Here is an 18716-nt window from a genome sequence, read left to right as displayed (position 1 = left end):
GGGCTGTGGTTAACGAAGGTGCTTTTCTCGACAACGCTGTCAGAGAAGAATTGTCTACACTTGAGACTGCAGAGGGAGAGGAAAGGTTTCTAAAACAAAGGAAAAGCCGAGTCACACAATGAATTTTGCATTGGGCTGGAGAAAACCCGTTACATCAATTTAGGTTACAGCATTTTTTTATTTCAGGAAGACCACCTGAACAGATTTAGAAGTACTACCTCCTCTAGTTTCAATGGAAGAGGAGGTGAGAAAATAATAGAAGCAGCTGGTGGGACGGACCTAAAAAACCCAGTTTAGGGGGAGCCTGCTATATACTGAGCTTAGTTGATCATTTCTCTAGATATGGTTTCTGTTACTTGATGAAAACGAAGTCTGAAACATTTCAGCGTATGGCAAACTGGCTGAAATTTGCTGAGAGGAAACATAAGGTAGTTTGCTTAGTAACAGACAATGGTACTGAGTTTACTAATCTTAGATTAGAGAACATGTTGCAGGAGGCAGGTATTGAACATTCTGCCCCTTATAGACCACAACACAACTCTTACATAGAATGCAGAAGTCAAACATCGCAAGTCATGGCTAGATCTATGTTAGCAGATTCTAGTCCATCAGAATCACTTTGGGGTGAAGCCATAATGTGTGCTAACCATGTGTTAAACAATGTAGTGAATTCATCTACTGATGAATTACTGTTTCCACTTTGGCATGGTAAAAAACCAAATCTCAGCTACTTACATACATTTGGTGCTCCTGCTTGGATTCCTATACCATCGCAATTAAGGCGAAAGGGACAACCAAGAGCTAGGAAAATGTTTTTTGTTGGGTATGATTCTAATCATAGATCATTTAGATTTGGGGCGCCAGGAACCACTAGTATTTATCGTAGTGCTAGTGCAGAATTCCTGGAGCATGAAGGTTGGGATAAGCTTGAGCAAGCTAATTACAGAAAGGAGGATAATGTTATTATTGATAACCAAATATTCAATAATACCCCCGAAAATGAAATAGATGAAGTAGAATCTATTATAAAAGAAGAAGAAACTTTAGGGGAGGAATTAGATGAAAGATCAGTTATGAGTTCTGTATTACCTAGAAGATCTACAAGGATAAGGCTTCCACCTGATAGATATCAAGCAAACGTTGTTTGTCAAATAAACATAGAACCTTCTAGCTATGAAGATATTGGGATGTATCCTGAAAAGGATCAATTAGCTTGGAAGGAAACTATGGATAAAGAATTGAATTCATTAAAAGAGTTAGGTGTGTATGGAAATGTTAAGTTACCACCAGGAGCACGATTAATTGGTTGTAGATGAATTTATAAGTTAAAGACCGGTGCTGATGGAACTGTAACCCATAAAGCATGATTAGTTGCTCAAGGTTTTGCTCAGTCTGATAAAGATTATGATGAAGTTTTTGCTCCAGTTTGAGAGCAACCACATTGAGAGCAATGTTAGTGTGGGAGCGAAAAATGAATATCATTGTTCTGTTTCCCTCCCCCAATACTCCCAACAAAGAGTCAGTCAAAGGCCTCTTCCCAATTTATTTACATTTGGCTGAATTCCTTCTGGCACAGAGATGTCTCCCCACACACCTGCCAAAATCCCTGGAGATAACCAGAAAGTTATAGATAAAGCACGATTCACTCACAGATAGATTCTTCTATCCATGATACAGTTTGCCCGCTCCCTGACCTCCGGACCTTTCGTCGCGAGTTGAAGACGTTTTTGTTTTACCGCACAGGGCTGGCTTGAACTAATAGTAATTTTAATAGGGGTTTTATTATAGTTTTATTATTGTTTTTAAGTTTTAACTCGGCCAAATTGAATTAGTCTTTTAACAGGATTTTTAAACTTTTATGTTATATGTATAATTGTGTTTTACCTGGCTGTAAACCGCTCTGAGTCCTTCGGGAGAAGGGCGGTATAGAAATCAAATTAAACTAAACTAAACTAAACTAAAGCACCTGAAGGTCATACGAGGAATAATGGATGGAAACTGATCAAGGAGAGATTTAACCTAGAAATAAGGAGAAATTTTCTGACAGTGAGAACAATCAACCAATGGAACACCTCGCTTTCAGAAGTCATGGAAGCTTCATCACTGGAAGCTTTCAAGAAGAGATTGGACGGCCATTTGTCAGAAATGGTGTAGGGTCTCCTGTTTGGGCAGAGGGTTGGACTAGAAGACCTACAAGGTCCCTTCCAATTCTGTTAATCTGTTAAAATAATTTATTATTATTATTAAATCTCCAGCAAAATGCTGTCCTAGAGAATCCCTTTTTGTAGAAATGTAATTTAGCCCAGTATACTTTCAATATTATTTTCTGCTGTATAAATTGGTCCATTGACATACTTGTTACAGAAGTTAAGACACTCCCCCATTATCTAATCATTTTTGGATTTCTAATTCTTTATTCCATTAATTTCTTAGCATTGATTTATTAGTAGTAAATATATATATATATATATATATATATATATATATATATATATATATATATATATATATATACATAGAATATAATAGGTTTTTAGTTTAACCAGGTGTTGTAGCACAGGGGTGTCAAACTCAAGACCCGCGGGGTGCTTAGATCTGGTCTGTGGGGCTGCCCTGGAAACAGTGAAGGTCTATCCTGCAGTACCTCTTCCAGAGAAAATGAAGCTCGGGAGGGCTGGGTGCAGCTCTGCCAAGTTCCGTTTTTGCTGGCAGAGGGTTGCAGGAGGCCGTCGCAGCTGAAAACGGAGCTCAGTAGACCATTTTCACTGACAGAGTGCTCTGGCCAGGGGTGAAATCTAAAAATTTTCCCTACCGGTTCTGTGGGTGTAGCTTGGTGGGGGGTGTCCTGTGACTGAGTGGGCGTGGCCAGCTCAATGTCACTCACAGCCATGCCCACTCAGTTACATGACTCCAACACCACCAAGCCACACCTACAGAAGCTGGTAAGAAAACTTTTTAAATTTCTATTCTGCCTTTTCCCTTTTTGCCAGATGCCTGCAGCTGCAGCTTCTCTATTTTTTAGTGCGCCTATAGGCGCTTCTTGTGCTGAAAGATGCAGCGGCTGCAGGCTTTTTGCAAGCAAAAGTTACCAGAGCCGCTGCCCGCTCACTGCCCGCTCTCCCTTCGCTTTGGGTTGGGGGCCGGGGCCCAGAGACGCACAATTCCCTGGGGCCACTGTCCGTTTGCCACTCGCTTCGACTGGGTCAGGGAATGTACGATTCCCTGACTCCAGACTTGTCCCAGTGCCGCCGTCTGCTCTCCCTTTGCTCCACACCCCTTCTTGAATGTGCCTCGACCATTGCCGCCCTGTTCCACATGCCGACTGTGCAAGCATACACCCAACTTGCCGCTGATGAATGAAATAAACAGTGTGCACTTGCGCAGTCGGCTCATGGAACAGGGCGGCAATGGCGGCGGCATATTAAAGAAGGGGAGCGGCTCCAGTAACTTTCACTTGCAAGAAACCTGCAGCCGCTGCATCTTTTGGCGGTTGCCTTCCCTGGCAGCCAGCTGAGGGAGGAAGCTAAGGATACACTGTGTGGCAAAGGGAGAGCAGGTGCAAGGGCCCTGGGGAATGGCATGTCCCTGGGCCTTGGCCCCTGACCCAAAGCAAAGGAAGAGCAGGTGGCAAGCGGGTGGCAGTTCTGGGGCAAGGCTGGTGTCGGGGAATGGTGCATTCCCCAACCTGATTGAGGCAGGTGGTGAGCAGGCGGCAGCTCTGGGGTCTCAGGGAATAGCGCGTCCCTGGGCCCCAGCCCCCAATCTATGGCAAAAGGTGAGTGGGAGGTGAGAGGGTGGTGGCTCCTCTTTCTGGGCACATTGCTTCGGCCTGTTGGGCCATTTCCTAAAGCTGGCAGTTCCGCAGCCAGCCACTTTGCTTTTTCCCCTCTTTTTCCTCATGGGAGGTTTGCGTGGTGGCACCAGCAGAAAGTGGAGGCATGTTAAAACGACCCGAGGGTTGATGATGATGAATCAGACTTTTTCCAGAATCAGCAGCATAATCAAAATTAGCAGAATCAGAATCATAGAATCTTTATTGAACAGAGCCAGAATATTTATTGAACATTACACAAAGTTTATATAGCTTTTCATAGCTCAGCTAACATATGTGTTACTTCATTATTGGCTGATGAATCTCCAAAGCACAATAATTGGTTAGTTATTACATCATTGGCTTTCAGGTGAATATGCGTGTATGCAAGGAAGATTAAAGCAACAAATGTTTCTGGTTATACTTTGTTTCATCCTGTATCCTTGTATATGCTGGGAACACTGTTTACTGCGGTTTGCCATCCGAGATAAGAGTACTACCCACATTCCAAAACGCACATGATGATTACAAAGTATTAACCCATGATGAACAAAATATTAACCCTATATTTCCTCGCTTTTTGTTTTAAATGAAGAGAAAAGAGATTTTTGAATAGCTCGTATTTGAATTGGATGCAAAGTAGGTGGGGGAGGCGAACAGAAAAGAGCAAAAAATGAAGGAATACATTGCATAAAACAACAGCAAATTATGAGAAGAACAATTACAATCAAACCATAGAAAAACATTTGTGTTAACCAAGACCAATCAGGTAACCAGTTAGTTGGCCAAGCAAAAGGAGAAAAATTTTCATGAACATTATCTTCTAATGCATATTAGCCAGTTCATCCTCAATAGTTTTATTAAGTGAATGAAAATGCACAGCACAAGCACGCTGACCAACCAGTTTACAAAATCCTCCTTGACGAGCTAACAAATAGTCTATAGCAAAACGTTGTTGAAGCGTATGCTGATTTAGTTCTTCAATTTCATTCTAAAAGTCTCGAACAATTGCAGCAGTAGCATTGATAGATTTTTCTAATCAACATGTGAGTACCAAATAGAATGTCTATTTTCTTGAGCAATTATTCCTGGATATGCTTCCAAGGTGATTACTCCAGTAATTGCCCCAGCAACTGCATGTCCATAGGTAGACAATGAGGAATGTTGAGTATCTATGATGACTTCATCAGAACATGGCCCCAAAGCTTCACGCCGAGTACGAGTTGATGATTGGTCGGGAACACCTATTTGTACTGGTAACGACAAATATCCAATTGCTGCACATTGATAGTTCTGAGGATGCATATTTGTTGCATATTTATCAAAGAAAAACCACATATTAGGATCCTTTAACTGCCATCCAGCACATATAGATCCGATATTAGAAGAATCACTGGCATTAAAAATAGGAAAATTATCAGGATACATATCAGGTGCAATATTAGAACCTTCTAATGTAGCATTAGTAGTACCCCATAGCCAAAATCTTTGAGTACAATGACTATAATTCCCCACTTTATCTAAAATACGTTTTGCTTTTGGATAATCAGAACAAGCATTAAGCCAATTATGACGAGCATGACAGCAAAAACACAAACCTCGAGTAAACTGATTGATACAGAGGTAACGCCATTTAACTAAATTCAGTTGACTCGGAGGCTTAGAAAGTAGCCAAGAGGAAGAAATATGTTGAAGTTGCGAAACAATGAAGATAGAAGAGGTAATTAGATTAGGAATAAAAGCAACTTATCCAAAAGCCATAGGAGGTTCATAATTAAGGTTACATTGCGGCCATGAGTTAAAAGCATACATTGAGCATGACGAATCCAAAGGTTAGGATTGAGAGAAAGGGCAGGAGTTGCTTCAGAAGTGGTAGAAACAAAAAAAGGAAAACAAAGAAAACAACACAACAGAATAGTAACAATTTGCGATTATAACAGCGAAAACTGCAGCTAAAAGATTTTGTGGAGTTTGAGGCAGGGGTGAAATGCTCCCGGATCGAATCAGCTTGCGCGATCCGGTAGCGATGGTAACTGCTGGTTCGGAGGACCGGTAGCAAAAATCCCTGGCCCCACCCCCTGCCTCTGCTGAGCCGCACCATCAGCAGAGGTTTTTTTTTTTATACTTTTAAAAGAAGGTTTTGCTTCAGCTGAAACATGCCTTTAAAAGTAAAAAAAAGCCTTTGAGGATCCCGCCCCTCAGCTGAGATCGGCAGAGCTTTTAAGCTTTTTTTTTTAATTAAAGGCTATTCTGGGGATCTCACTTGAATTCCTCATCAGCAGAACCTCAAAAAACATGTTTTCTGTAGAAAACATGTAGAAAACCACCTTTTTTTTTTATTGAAAGAGTTTTAAAAAACAAAAACATTTTTTCCCCTTTTTTTCCCCTCCCTCCCAAAAAAAAAAAAAAAAACCCTTCCCCCCCCCCGGCTTCCCGGGTCAATCACATACATAAACCAAACATAGAATAAAATTTTCCCTTCCAATCCAAATAACCACATCCAAAGCTTTTCATCTCCCAACCCCCTCCCCATTACATAAAATAACTTTCTAATTATTCAAAGGCAATCTGATATTTCTTAATCTGATATCTGTTTTGTAGATAATCAATCCATTTTTTCCATTCAATTAAATATCTTTCCTGCGTATTGTCTTTTAAAAACGCTGAGATTTTAGCCATCTCAGCCAAATTAATAACTTTCAATATCCATTCTTCTATTGTAGGTATCTCTTCTTTCTTCCAGTATTGTCCAATCAACAGTCTTGCTGCTGTTATTAAATTCAGAATCAATTTAGTCTCAATCCCTGTACAATCCGTTATAATTCCCAAAAGGAAAAATTGTGGCAGGAACTTTATCTTCTTCTTCAGTACATTTTGAATAATCCACCAAATTCTTATCCAAAAGACCTTAATTTTCTTGCAAGTCCACCAAATATGAAAATATGTAGCATCATCACAATCACACCTCCAACATTTCGCTTGGATATTAGGATACATACATGATAATTTTTGGGATCTAATGCCATCTATAAAACATCTTATAAAAATTTTCCTTAAATTCTGTGCTTGTGTAAACTTAACATTTCTAACCCAGATTTTCTCCCATGTTTCCAACATTATTGGTTCCTGAATATTCTGTGCCCATTTTATCATACAATCCTTTACCAAATCCTTTTCGAATCTATTTCAAGCAACACATTATACAATCTCTTTATATGCTCCTGGGTCTGATTTCTAATTTGCTTTATTAAATTTTCCTCCTTTGCATTATACCAATTTTTGATCTTCTTTCCATCTAGCACTTATTTGCCCATATTGAAACCAAGTATAATTCCTCCTTCTTCATTTAATACCTGTAATGATTTTAATTGCAATCTACCTCCTTCAGCATACAAAAGTTCTTTATAAGTAATCATTTCCTGTTTCTGTTCTATATTTATATTCTCTATTGCATGTCTAGGGCTCGCCCATATAGGAATCTTGTATTCTAATTTATAGGAATATTTTTCCAGACCATAAAGAGCACTTCTCAACACATGATTCTTAAAAGCCCTATCCACTTTTTTCATAAAATAAATCGCATGCCATCCATATAACAAGTCATAACCTTCTATATTCAAAATTCTTTCCTCTGTTAAGTTAAACCAGTCACTTATTACTGAAAGGGCTACTGCTTCATAATATAGTTTAAAGTTAGGCATTCTTAAACCACCTCTTTCCCGTGAGTCCTGTATTATTTTCATTTTAACCCTCGCCTTTTTACCCTGCCATATAAATTTGTTAATCCCAATCTGCCAATCTTCCAAATTTTTATCCTTTTTAATTATTGGTATCATCTGGAACAGAAACAAAAATCTAGGTAACACATTCATTTTAATAGCCGCAATCCTTCCCAATAGGGATAACTGCAATTTCTTCCAGCCACTCATATCATTCTGAACTTTTTGCCATAGCAAGTCATAATTATTCTTATAAAGTTTCTTGTTCGATGAGCTAATATAGACCCCTAAATATTTAACCTTTTTTACTACCTCAAATCCTGTCATTTCCTCTAGTTTTTGTTTCTGTTGTATAGACATATTTTTAATTATCACTTTTGTTTTATTCTGATTTATTTTAAATCCTGATACCTTTCCATATTTATCAATTACTTCCAACAAAAATCTACTTGAATTTATAGGATTCGTTAATGTAACCACTACATCATCTGCAAAAGCTCTAACTTTATATTCATATTGTCTAATCTTAATTCCCTCTATTTTCATTAATTCTCGTATTTTATCTAATAATGGTTCCAGAGTCAAAACAAACAATAATGGTGATAAGGGACATCCCTGTCTCGTTCCTTTCGCAATCTTAATAACTTCTGTCAAGCTACCATTTACTATAATCTGTGCTGTTTGCTCTCCATAAATCGCTTTAATTATTCTAACAAAACAATCTCCAAATTGCATTTTCTCTATTAATTTAAATAAAAAATCCCAATGCAATCGATCAAAGGCTTTCTCTGCATCCAAAAAAATAAGTGCCGCTGAAGTATTCTTCTTTTCCAAATATTCCAATATATTAATAATCTGTCTAACATTATTCCTCATCTGCCTCCCTTTTATAAAACCAGATTGATCAGTATGAATTCTTTGTTGTAAAACTAACATTAATCTATTTGCTATTATTTTTACAAAAATCTTATAATCATTATTTAAAAGTGAAATCGGCCTGTAGTTACCAGGTTTAGAGCAGTCTTGCTCCTCTTTTGGTATCAGTGAAATAAAAGATGTTTTCCATGACGGGGGTATTTCCACTCCTAATTGTATCTGATTAAATAATTCTTTAAGTGGGCCTAATATTTCATCCTGTGTTTTTTTATAATAAGTTGCTGTAAGACCATCTGTACCAGGGGTTTTCCCCATTTTTAATTGTTTAATTGCCTCCACTATTTCTCCAGTAGCTATCGGCCGATTCAGCTCCTCCCTCTGTTCTAATGTTAGAATATTAACCTTATAATCTTTCAAATAATCATAAATGTCCCTATCCAATATTTTGTCTTTTTGCATATAGTGCAGTATAAAATTCTGAGAATGCCTTTTAATTTTATCCTGTTGGTATATCTCTTTACCTTTATATTCTATTTTTTGTATGACACGTGCTTTCTGTTTCTTCCTTAAATTATATGCCAACCATCTCCCAGGTTTATTTGCATTACAAAAGGTATTATGTTTAGCATATTGTATATTCGTTGCCACCTGGTCTGCCATTAACATATTAAATTGACTCTGTAATATTTTTATAGCCTCTTTAAGTTTGTGATCTTGTGGGTTTTGAATTAATAACTGTTGCTTCCTTTGAATTTCTTCTTCCAAATACCTACGCTGCCTTTGTTTATTATTCCTTTGCCTATTGTCCAAGTAAATCATATCCCTCTAATAAACGCTTTGCTCTCCTCCCACACAGTTCCTATAGGTGTCCCTTTGTACATATTAAAATCAAAAAATTCTTTTAACTGTTTCTTACAATAAGTTACATTATCCTCATATCTAAACAGATTTTCATTCAACCTCCATGTTCTACCACCTTTTTTCCCTTGTAATAATTCCATCCATACTGGGCTATGGTCAGTTAAACACCTCGGAAATATCTTCGTTTTCTTCACCCTAGAAAGCAAGTCATTAGAAATTAAAATAAAATCAATACGTGAAAAAGATTGATGCCTATCAGAAAAAAAAGTAAAATCTCTCTCATCTGGATTCCGTAACCTCCATATATCTCTAAACTCAAAGTCTTCCATCATTTCAAAAAAGGATTTTGGTAATTTTGCATGTATAGGTATCTTCTTGGAGGAGGTTCTCTTATCCTTCTTGTATCAATTACTCCATTCCAGTCTCCTAATAAAATAAACGAACTATAATCCCAGAGGGTCAACCTCTCATGTAACATTTTGTAAAACTTTTCTTGTTGCTGATTAGGTGCATAAATACCTATCAACAAAGTCTTTTTTGCATCTATCACCAGTTCAATAGCAATAAATCTTCCTTGAATATCTGCCTCAATTAACTTAGCTGGTATATCCTTCCTGATATATACAACAATTCCATGCTTCTTTTCCAAAGCTGATGCAACAAAATGGTTACCCAATTTTGAATTAATTAAATATTTTTGGTCTGATAATTTTATATGTGTCTCTTGCAAACAAATCACATCATTTTTAAATTGTTTCAAGTAGTAAAATATTTTCCTTCTTTTCTGAGCTGAATTCAAGCCATTAACATTCCATGACAAGATTCTATTTGCCATTACTGGCCTCCTGAAGCTTTGAAGCAGACAACGAAAGCTCCTCCTCCGGTATCTTCCGTCTAGCTCCTCCCACAGCTTCCATACTGGGATCCTGACTTTTACTTTGAGACTGTTGCTCTTCTTTACCCTTAAGGGCTCCTCTTGTCACCCTTTGCTCTTGTGGTTCCTCTAATACTGGCAGCAATAAAGGCTCTTGGATCACCACGCCTTCTTGAGTCTCTTGAAATTTTTCTATCACTTATATTTCGACTTTCAAAACTGTAGAAAGAAAATCCTTTGCCTTTAAAACAGTGTCAATTCTATATCTCCTTCCTTGATAGAATACTGTCAGTCCAACTGGCACTTCCCATCTGAATTGAATCTGATGTTTTTTAAGTTCTTGTGTAAAAAAAACAAATTCCTTCCTGTCTCTTAACATCTTTGAAGGAATCTCTTTCAACACCTTCAACTCCTGTTCTCCAATTTTTAAAGTTGTCTGATATGAAACTTGCAGAATCTGATTTCTCATAGTCCTTTTCACAAAATAAACCACAATGTCCCAAGGAAGCTTTCTCTGTCTTGCAATCCAGGAATTAACTCTATATTTTATCAATTTGGTAAGCTACCTCTTGGGGGTCCACATCAATAAATTCAGCCAATGCTTCTGATATAATTTTTCTTAAGTCTTCTCCTCGCTCTTCTTGCATACCACGAATTCTAAGAGCTCCTTCCATAAGTTTATATTGTAATATCACAACCTGATCTTCATTTTGATCCACTTTTTTCTGAACACCTTTCATTTTGTCTTCTAAATGCTTATTTGACTGAGAGATCTGTTGCATTTCCACTTCCAATCCTTCAATTTTTTTACTCAGTCCTTGAACTGCCATAAGAATATCTTTTCTTATTTTTGCATTAAAATTCTCCATCATCTCTTTTTGCCTATCTTCAGAAAGTTTTAATTGTTCTTTCAATATTTCCTCAAGACTTGGTTCAGATCCCCTTCTTCCAGAAGGCTTTAAAGGTTTAGCTGCCATTCTGTCTTCAAAAGAATCACGAATTCAAACTTAATAACTCTCCTTCCCTCCTTTCAGTATAAAAAAACTCCGTTTGTAACAATCCACAAATAACGCTGCTTCATCGTACTAAAATTTTTTACTTTCACTTTCAGACGCCATTTTAAAAGTCAATTAATCAAAGACAAAGAAAGGTTTCAAGTTTCAAAAAGGGAGTCGGTACTTGCCGTGCTGATTCTACATCAAAAATCGAACGCTTGTGAAATTCCCGTCTGCTTAGAATATCAATCAATAAGTCCTTTAGAGCAGAAGCGACATTCCCACTCCTTTTTCCTGATAAAAACAGGAGTGTGCTGAAGTTGGAGGGAGTGGAATTCGGTGGGGTCATAAATCCAGGAAAATTCGCTCTTGAGAGCAAACCCCCTGTCAGATCTGCCACTTTCCCACAACTCTGATAACCTCTTTCACCCAGAGGTTATGCTAAGCTCAGTGAACAGTGATTTTTTTTTCTGTTTCACTGACTTTTACAATCTTCTAACACGGAGTGCTCTGTTAGAGCACCCAGCAGGAGGGTGACGTCACTGGAGCCAACCTAGAAAACCTCCTTTTAAGAGATTCTAAGGCACTTACCTGATTACTGATGACCTCATGGCTTTTTCCCCAGCCGGAAAGCCCCAGGTTCGCTTTCAGCCAGACAGAACTAATCTAAACTTAGCTAATCTATTTCATCACTGAGCGATTAATGCTGTCTGGCTTTTCTGACTGAGGAACTCTGGGAATTGAAGTCCACAATAAAATAAAATAAAATAAAATAAAATAAAATAATAAAATAAAATATTTGTGCAGCTTTCTGAGATTTGGTGTGTCTCTGTAGTGTTTCACTCTAACTACACAAACACATAAAATCTCAGAAAGCTGTATGTGGTATTGTGTGTGTGTGTGTGTGTGTGTGTGTGTGTATGTCAGTTGTGTTGTGTGTGTGTAAAGTGTGAAAGTTGGTTTTTGAGCTTTTTTGTGGCTGTATGAAGTGTGAAGTGCAGCTGCTTTTACATTGTGTGTGAGTCAGTTGTGTTGTGTTGTGTGTGTAAAGTGTGAAAGTTGGTTTTTGAGCTTTTTGTGGCTGTGTGAAGTGTGAAGTGCAGCTGCTTTTACACTGTGTGTGAGTCAGTTGTGTTGTGTTGTGTTGTGTTGTGTGTGTGTAAAGTGTAAAATTTGTTTTTTGGTACCTCTCATTGTTTTTTATACTTTGTTTATTATTTTTATTATTTATTGTTATTGGCCACGCCCACCCAGCCATCTGACCACCAAGCCACCCCCACCAATTAAGCCACGCCCACAGAACCGATAGGGAAAATTTTTAGATTTCACCCCTGGTTTGAGGTAAAGAAGCCTTCTGTAGTTGTTGCTGAACTTCATAGGTAGTAGCTTTCACTTGACCCCAAGTCATGGCTGGAGGATGTGGCGACTTGGGAACACGAACTTCCATTTTGAGATGCAGATCAAAGTTAGGAATGGGATTGTGGAGACCTTGATGCCATGCCATGATAAGGACAAACACACCAGCCTGGGATCCACACAGCTTGTTTTGTTAACAGATCCTCAGTTGCGGCATAACCACGACTCCAGGTTATAAGTTGAGCAGGTCCACGCCAGGTAGGATCAGGAAGTTGACGATAGGATACCAGAGGTCCAGAGACAGGATCCTGAATATGAAAATGTAAATTGACTGGAATTTCTGAAAAGGAATCTAAAAAGGTTAAGTAATTCCAAGCATAAAGAGCAATAGATATCAAATTTTGAATTTTTCTCAAATTGTATGGGCCAGATTCAGTTTTGACTAATTTAGCTTTAAATTTAGGATGGGCTCGCTCAATTATAGCTTGTCCTTGAGAGTTATAAGGAATTTCAGGTGTCAATTGAATATTCCATTGTTGACAAAAGGAGGCAAATTCCTTACTAATATATGCAGGACCATTGTCTGTCTTCAATTATTATTTATTTATTTATTTATTTATTTATTTATTTATTTATTTATTTATTTATTTATTTATTTATTTATTTATTTATTTATTTATTTATTTATTTATTTATTTATTTGATTTTTATACCGCCCTTCTCCCGAAGGACTCAGGGCGGTGTACAGGCAAAAATAAAACAGATAGTACAATATACAATTTAAAATGCAATTAAAAAACTTATTTTAAAATTGGCCTGAAAAGTATACAATGAACTAAAAACCCCATTTAAAATTAGTTAATAAAATTTAAAATTTAATAAAATTCAATTTAAGCCAGCCCCGCACGAATTAAAAGATGTGTCTTCAGTTCGCGACGGAATGTCCGAAGGTCAGGTATTTGGCATAAACCCGGGGGAAGTTCGTTCCAGAGTGTGGGAGCCCCCACAGAGAAGGACCTTCCCCTGGGGGCCGCCAGCCGACATTGCTTGGCGGACGGCACCCTGAGAAGTCCCTCTCTGTGAGAGCGTACGGGTTGGTGGGAGGCATGTGGTAACAGCAGGCGGTCCCGTAAGTACCCAGGCCCTAAGCCATGGAGCGCTTTAAAGGTAGTAACCAAAACCTTAAAGTGCACTCGAAAGGCCACAGGTAGCCAGTGCAGTCTGCGCAGGAGCGGTGTTATATGGGAGCTACGCGGAGCTCCCTCTATCACCCGCGCAGCTGCATTCTGGACTAACTGAAGCCTCCGAGTGCACTTCAAGGGGAGCCCCATGTAGAGAGCATTACAATAATCCAAGCAAGAGGTAACGAGCGCATGAGTGACCGTGCACAAGGCATCCCGATCAAGGAAGGGGCGCAACTGCCGAACCAGGCGAACCTGGTGGAAGGCCCCCCTGGAGACGGCCGTCAAATGATCTTCAAACGACAGCTGTTCATCCAGGAGGACACCTAAGTTGCGCACCCTATCCTTTGGGGCCAATAACTCGCCTCCAACAGTCAGCCGCGGCTGCAGCTGACTGAATCGGGGTGCCGGTATCCACAGCCACTCTGTCTTGGAGGGATTAAGCTTGAGCCTGTTTCTCCCCATCCAGACCCGTACGGCTTCCACGCATCGGGACAGCACTTCAACACCTTCATTGGGGTGGCCTGGGGTGGAAAAGTACAGCTGGGTGTCATCAGCGTACAGCTGGTATCTCACCCCAAAGCCACTGATGATCTCACCCAACGGCTTCATATAGATGTTGAACAGAAGGGGCGAGAGAATTGACCCCTGCGGCACCCCACAAGTGAGGTCCCTCGCGGTCGACCTTTGCCCCCCTGTCAACACCGTCTGCGACCGGTCAGAGAGATAGGAGGAGAATCACCGATACACGGTGCCTCCCACTCCCAATCCCCCCAACCGGCGCAGCAAGATACCATGGTCGATGGTATCAAAAGCCGCTGAGAGGTCTAATAGGACCAGGGCAGAGGAATAACCCCTGTCCCTGTCCCTCCAGAGATCATCCACCAGTGCGACCAAAGCTGTCTCCGTGCTGTACCCGGGTCGGAAGCCGGACTGGAACGGGTCTAGATAGACGGCTTCATCCAGGTATTGGGGTAGCTGTCGCGCCACAGCACTCTCTACAACCTTCGCAACAAAGCGAAAGTTGGAGACTGGACGATAATTACCCAAAATAGCTGGGTCCAGGGAGGGCTTCTTGAGGAGGGGTCTCACCGCCGCCTCTTTCAAGGCGGCAGGGAAAACCCCTTCCAACAAAGAAGCGTTGATAATCCCCTGGAGCCAGCCTCGTGTCACCTCCTGACTGGCCAGTAGCAACCAGGAAGGACACGGGTCCAGTAAACATGTCGTGGCGTGAAGCCTCCCCAACAACCTGTCCACGTCCTCGGGAGCCATAGGGTCAAACTCATCCCAAATGGACTCAACAAGACGTGTCTCCTCTCCCTCGCCTGGATCATCCCAATTTCGGTCCAGACCATCCCGGAGCTGAGCGATGTTATCGTATAGCTAACCACTAAGCTCCTCGGCACGTCCCTGCAACGGGTCATCCCGCACCTCCTGATGAAGGAGGGAGCGGGTCACCCGAAACAGGGCAGCCGGGCGGTTATCTGCCGACGCAATAAGGGTGGAGGCGTATGAGTGCCTCGCCTCCCTCATTGCCACTAGGTAGGTCCTAGAATAGGACCTAACTAGTGTCCGATCAGCTTCGGAACGACTGGACCTCCAGCTGCTCTCTAGACGTCTTCTCCGGCGTTTCATCTCCCTCAGCCCCTCGGAGAACCAAGGGGCCAGACGAGATCTGCGCCGGGTCAGAGGTCGCAAAGGCACGACATGGTCCAAGGCCCCAGCCGCGGCCCGCTCCCAGGCCGCGACTAGTTCCTCAGTCGTGCCGTGGGCCAGATCCTCAGGGAATGGCCCAAGCTCCGTCAGGAACCTCTCAGGGTCCATCAGGCACCTGGGACGGAACCACCGTATAGGTTCCGTCTCCCTGCAATGATGGATGGCGGTTCGGAAGTCTAGTCGAAGGAGAAAATGATTGGACCATGACATCGGTTCTGTTACTAAATCATCTAGTTCCAGATCATTTAACCACTGACCAGAGATATAAATCAGGTCCAGTGTGCCTCCCCCCATGTGCGTGGGGCCATCATTTACCCGAATCAGGTCCAAGGCCGTCATGGAAGCCTGGAACTCCCGAGCTGCAGTCGATAGCAAGCCAGCCGATGGCAAGTTGAAATCCCCCATGACTATAAGTCTGGGGGTCTCAACCGCCACAGAGGCAAGTACCTCCAACAGCTCGGGCAGGGCTGTGGTCACGCAGCAAGGAGCCAGGTACGCGATCAACAAGCCCAACTGATTCCTATGGCCCCACCTCACATAGAGGGATTCACAACCGGCAATCTGAGGAACAGTGGCCTCCCTCGGCTCTAGATCTTCCTTAATGACAACCGCCACCCCTACCTTGGGCCCTCGGCTGATGAAATGCTCGGAAACCTGGAGGGCACAGCTCAACGAGGGGAACCCCCCCCTCCGGACCCAACCAGGTCTCCGTAATGCCCATAAGGTCCGCGGACTCCCCCTGAATAAGATCGCAAATCAGGGGGGCTTTATTAGCCACGGACCGGGCATTACATAGCATCAACCGAAGATCCAGGCTCTGAGAATCATGGCCGCCTGAGGAACGGGTAGGGACTGAGGGACCGGAGCACGTGATCACCTTCAAACATCGAGCACGTGCTCCCAACACTCGATACGGCCCCCCCCTCCGCCATATCTGCCTCTCCCACTTACCGTACCGATTGAACAGCCCTCTAGTCCTGGAACAGAACCCTCCCCCCCTGCCTTCAGACCAGATGTAATAATGTTGTGAACAAGCACAGAGGCTGGATCCCTCCCCGACGGGTTCTCTCCCCTACCCGTCAAATCCCTCCCCCCCTCCCAACCCTTAAAATCCCCTCTAAAACTCCCCTTAAAAAATCTGCTAAAACAACTAATTAAAAAACCCCTAAGCCTCCTATTTTTCGCATGCCACCTCTCGGGGCTCCAAAGCCCATCCTCAAGGTGGGCCCTCGATAATCTGGAGGGCCAAACGAGAGAGGGGCATCTCGCAGGGCAAGTAGGTCAGCCGCAGTAAATGTTCGCATCACAGAGAAGGTTCGCATCACAGAAAAGGCCCATCCTGGGCTGGTCAAGATGGTAACAGATGACAAAGCAGATGGTAAAATGACCATGACCAGTCTATCCTGATGGGAAACAGTTAGTTGTAATCCTTGTGCGGTAGATGACCAAACCGCTAACTCAGTCAATTCACCACCCCATACAAGCAACCAGGGGTGGACTATGGAAGAAGGGGGGAGGAACAATGATAAAGATGTTATTTAAAGATGTTAAATAATGGAGGGGTATCCGCTGGGCCCGTGGGCCTTCCTCAAGGCACCACCAGATATCCACGCCACTAGGGCAAGGCCACAACCACATTGGGCCTACCGGGCCATCCGCCGCTTCAAAGCACCGGGGCAGGCCGCCGCCTACCGCCTCCGCCCGGCCATCGCTGCCGGAAAAGCCCCATCGCCGCCGCAAGAAGGCCACCGCAATCCCCACCATCCAGGAAGGGACACCAGTCACCAAGTCCCGCCAGCAGTCCCGGGGTTCCACCGGCGCCAACACCCAATGGAGAAAACCAGGCCACCGCCGCCGCCACCGAGAGTTCAAAGAGGCCGACGGAGCCCGGGCGGCCCTCCAGATCTCCATTGGGGCGCAGCCCCTCCGGGGCTCCTCCCATCGCCCCCGGAGACGCCCAGCTCCAAATCACCCATCTTCTAAATGCCTGAGTCTTCAAGGCAGGAGTCCAGGGGGTCTGCGATATCAACGCCCCCCCCCACCGCCGCCGCCGCCAAAACGCCGAAATGGCTGGCGGCGGCTCGGCAGGCCTCGGCAGGCCGCCAGGATCACCGTCAAAGCGCCGCAACTCCAGGGCTCCTCCCAATGCCCCTCGGAGTCGCACAGCGCCAAGTCACCCTTTTTTCGGGTGACTGGGTCTTCATCCATCAGGGCGGGGGCCTAAGATGTTATTAAGGCCCCCCCCCCAGACCCGGACAGAGCCCGAAAAGGCCCATCGCCGCTCCCCCGATCAGCAGGGCAACGCCATCTTGGACATGCTCAGAATTATTTATTATTTATTAAATTTTTATACCGCCCTTCTCCCGAAGGACTCAGGGCAGTGTACAGCCAAAAAATAAAACACAAAATATATACAATTAAAAACAACAGTTAAAACAAAGCAGATTATAAAAGGCTGATAATTAAAATTAAAATTTTAAATTTTAAAATTCACAAAACCCCAATTAAAATTCAACACTATTATGCCAGTCCCGCTTGAATGAATAGATGTGTTTTGAGCTCCCGACGGAAGGTCCGAAGATCAGGCACTTGACGTAGGCCAGGGGGAAGTTTGTTCCAGAGCGTCACTGCCCCCACAGAGAAGGCCCTACTCCTGGGGGCTGTCAGCCGACACTGTTTGGCGGACGGCACCCTGAGGAGACCCTCTCTGTGAGAGCATACGGGTCGGTGGGAGGCAAAGGGTAACAGCAGGCGGTCTCGTAAGTACCCAGGTCCTAAGCCATGGAGCGCTTTAAAGGTGGTAACCAAAATCTTGAAGCGCACCCGAAAAACCACAGGAAGCCAGTGCAGACTGCGGAGTAGTGGTGTTACATGGGAGCCACGAACGGCTCCCGTTACTACTCGCACAGCCTCATTCTGGACTAACTGTAGCCTCCGGGTGCACCTCAAGGGCAGCTCCATGTAGAGAGCATTGCAGTAATCCAACCTAGACGTAACCAGAGCGTGAGTGACCGTGCATAAGGCATCCCGGTCAAGGAAGGGACGCAACTGGCGGACCAAGCGAACTTGGTAAAAGGCCCTCCTGGAGACGGTCGCCAGATGTTCATCAAAGGACAGCCGTCCATCCAGGAGGATGCCCAAGTTGCGAACCACCTCCTTTGGGGCCACTAACTCGCCCCCAACAGTCAGCTGCGGATGCAGCTGACTGTACCGGGGTGCCAGCATCCACAGCCACTCCGTCTTGGAGGGATTGAGCTTGAGTCTGTTTCTCCCCATCCAGACCCGTACAGCTTCCAAACACTGGGACAGCACTTCGACCGCTTCATT

General features: G+C 43.0%; 1 protein-coding gene across 1 annotated transcript; it reads right to left on the bottom strand.

Annotated features, from left to right (window-relative positions):
• Positions 1 to 8922: 8922 nt before the first annotated feature.
• On the bottom strand, positions 8923 to 16361 carry LOC131196624 (uncharacterized). The gene is made up of 2 exons (XM_058179645.1): positions 12466 to 16361; positions 8923 to 9462 (listed from the first exon to the last, which is right to left on the bottom strand). The coding sequence occupies exon 1, from the start codon at positions 14283 to 14285 to the stop codon at positions 13383 to 13385; it is 903 nt and encodes a 300-aa protein (XP_058035628.1). The 5' UTR covers positions 14286 to 16361; the 3' UTR covers positions 8923 to 9462; positions 12466 to 13382.
• Positions 16362 to 18716: the final 2355 nt, after the last annotated feature.

Source organism: Ahaetulla prasina, chromosome 4 (genome assembly GCF_028640845.1).
Source record: "Ahaetulla prasina isolate Xishuangbanna chromosome 4, ASM2864084v1, whole genome shotgun sequence".
Taxonomy (NCBI): domain Eukaryota; kingdom Metazoa; phylum Chordata; class Lepidosauria; order Squamata; family Colubridae; genus Ahaetulla; species Ahaetulla prasina.
The sequence above is the reverse complement of the archived record's forward strand: the minus strand, read 5'-3'. Positions and strand labels throughout refer to the sequence as shown.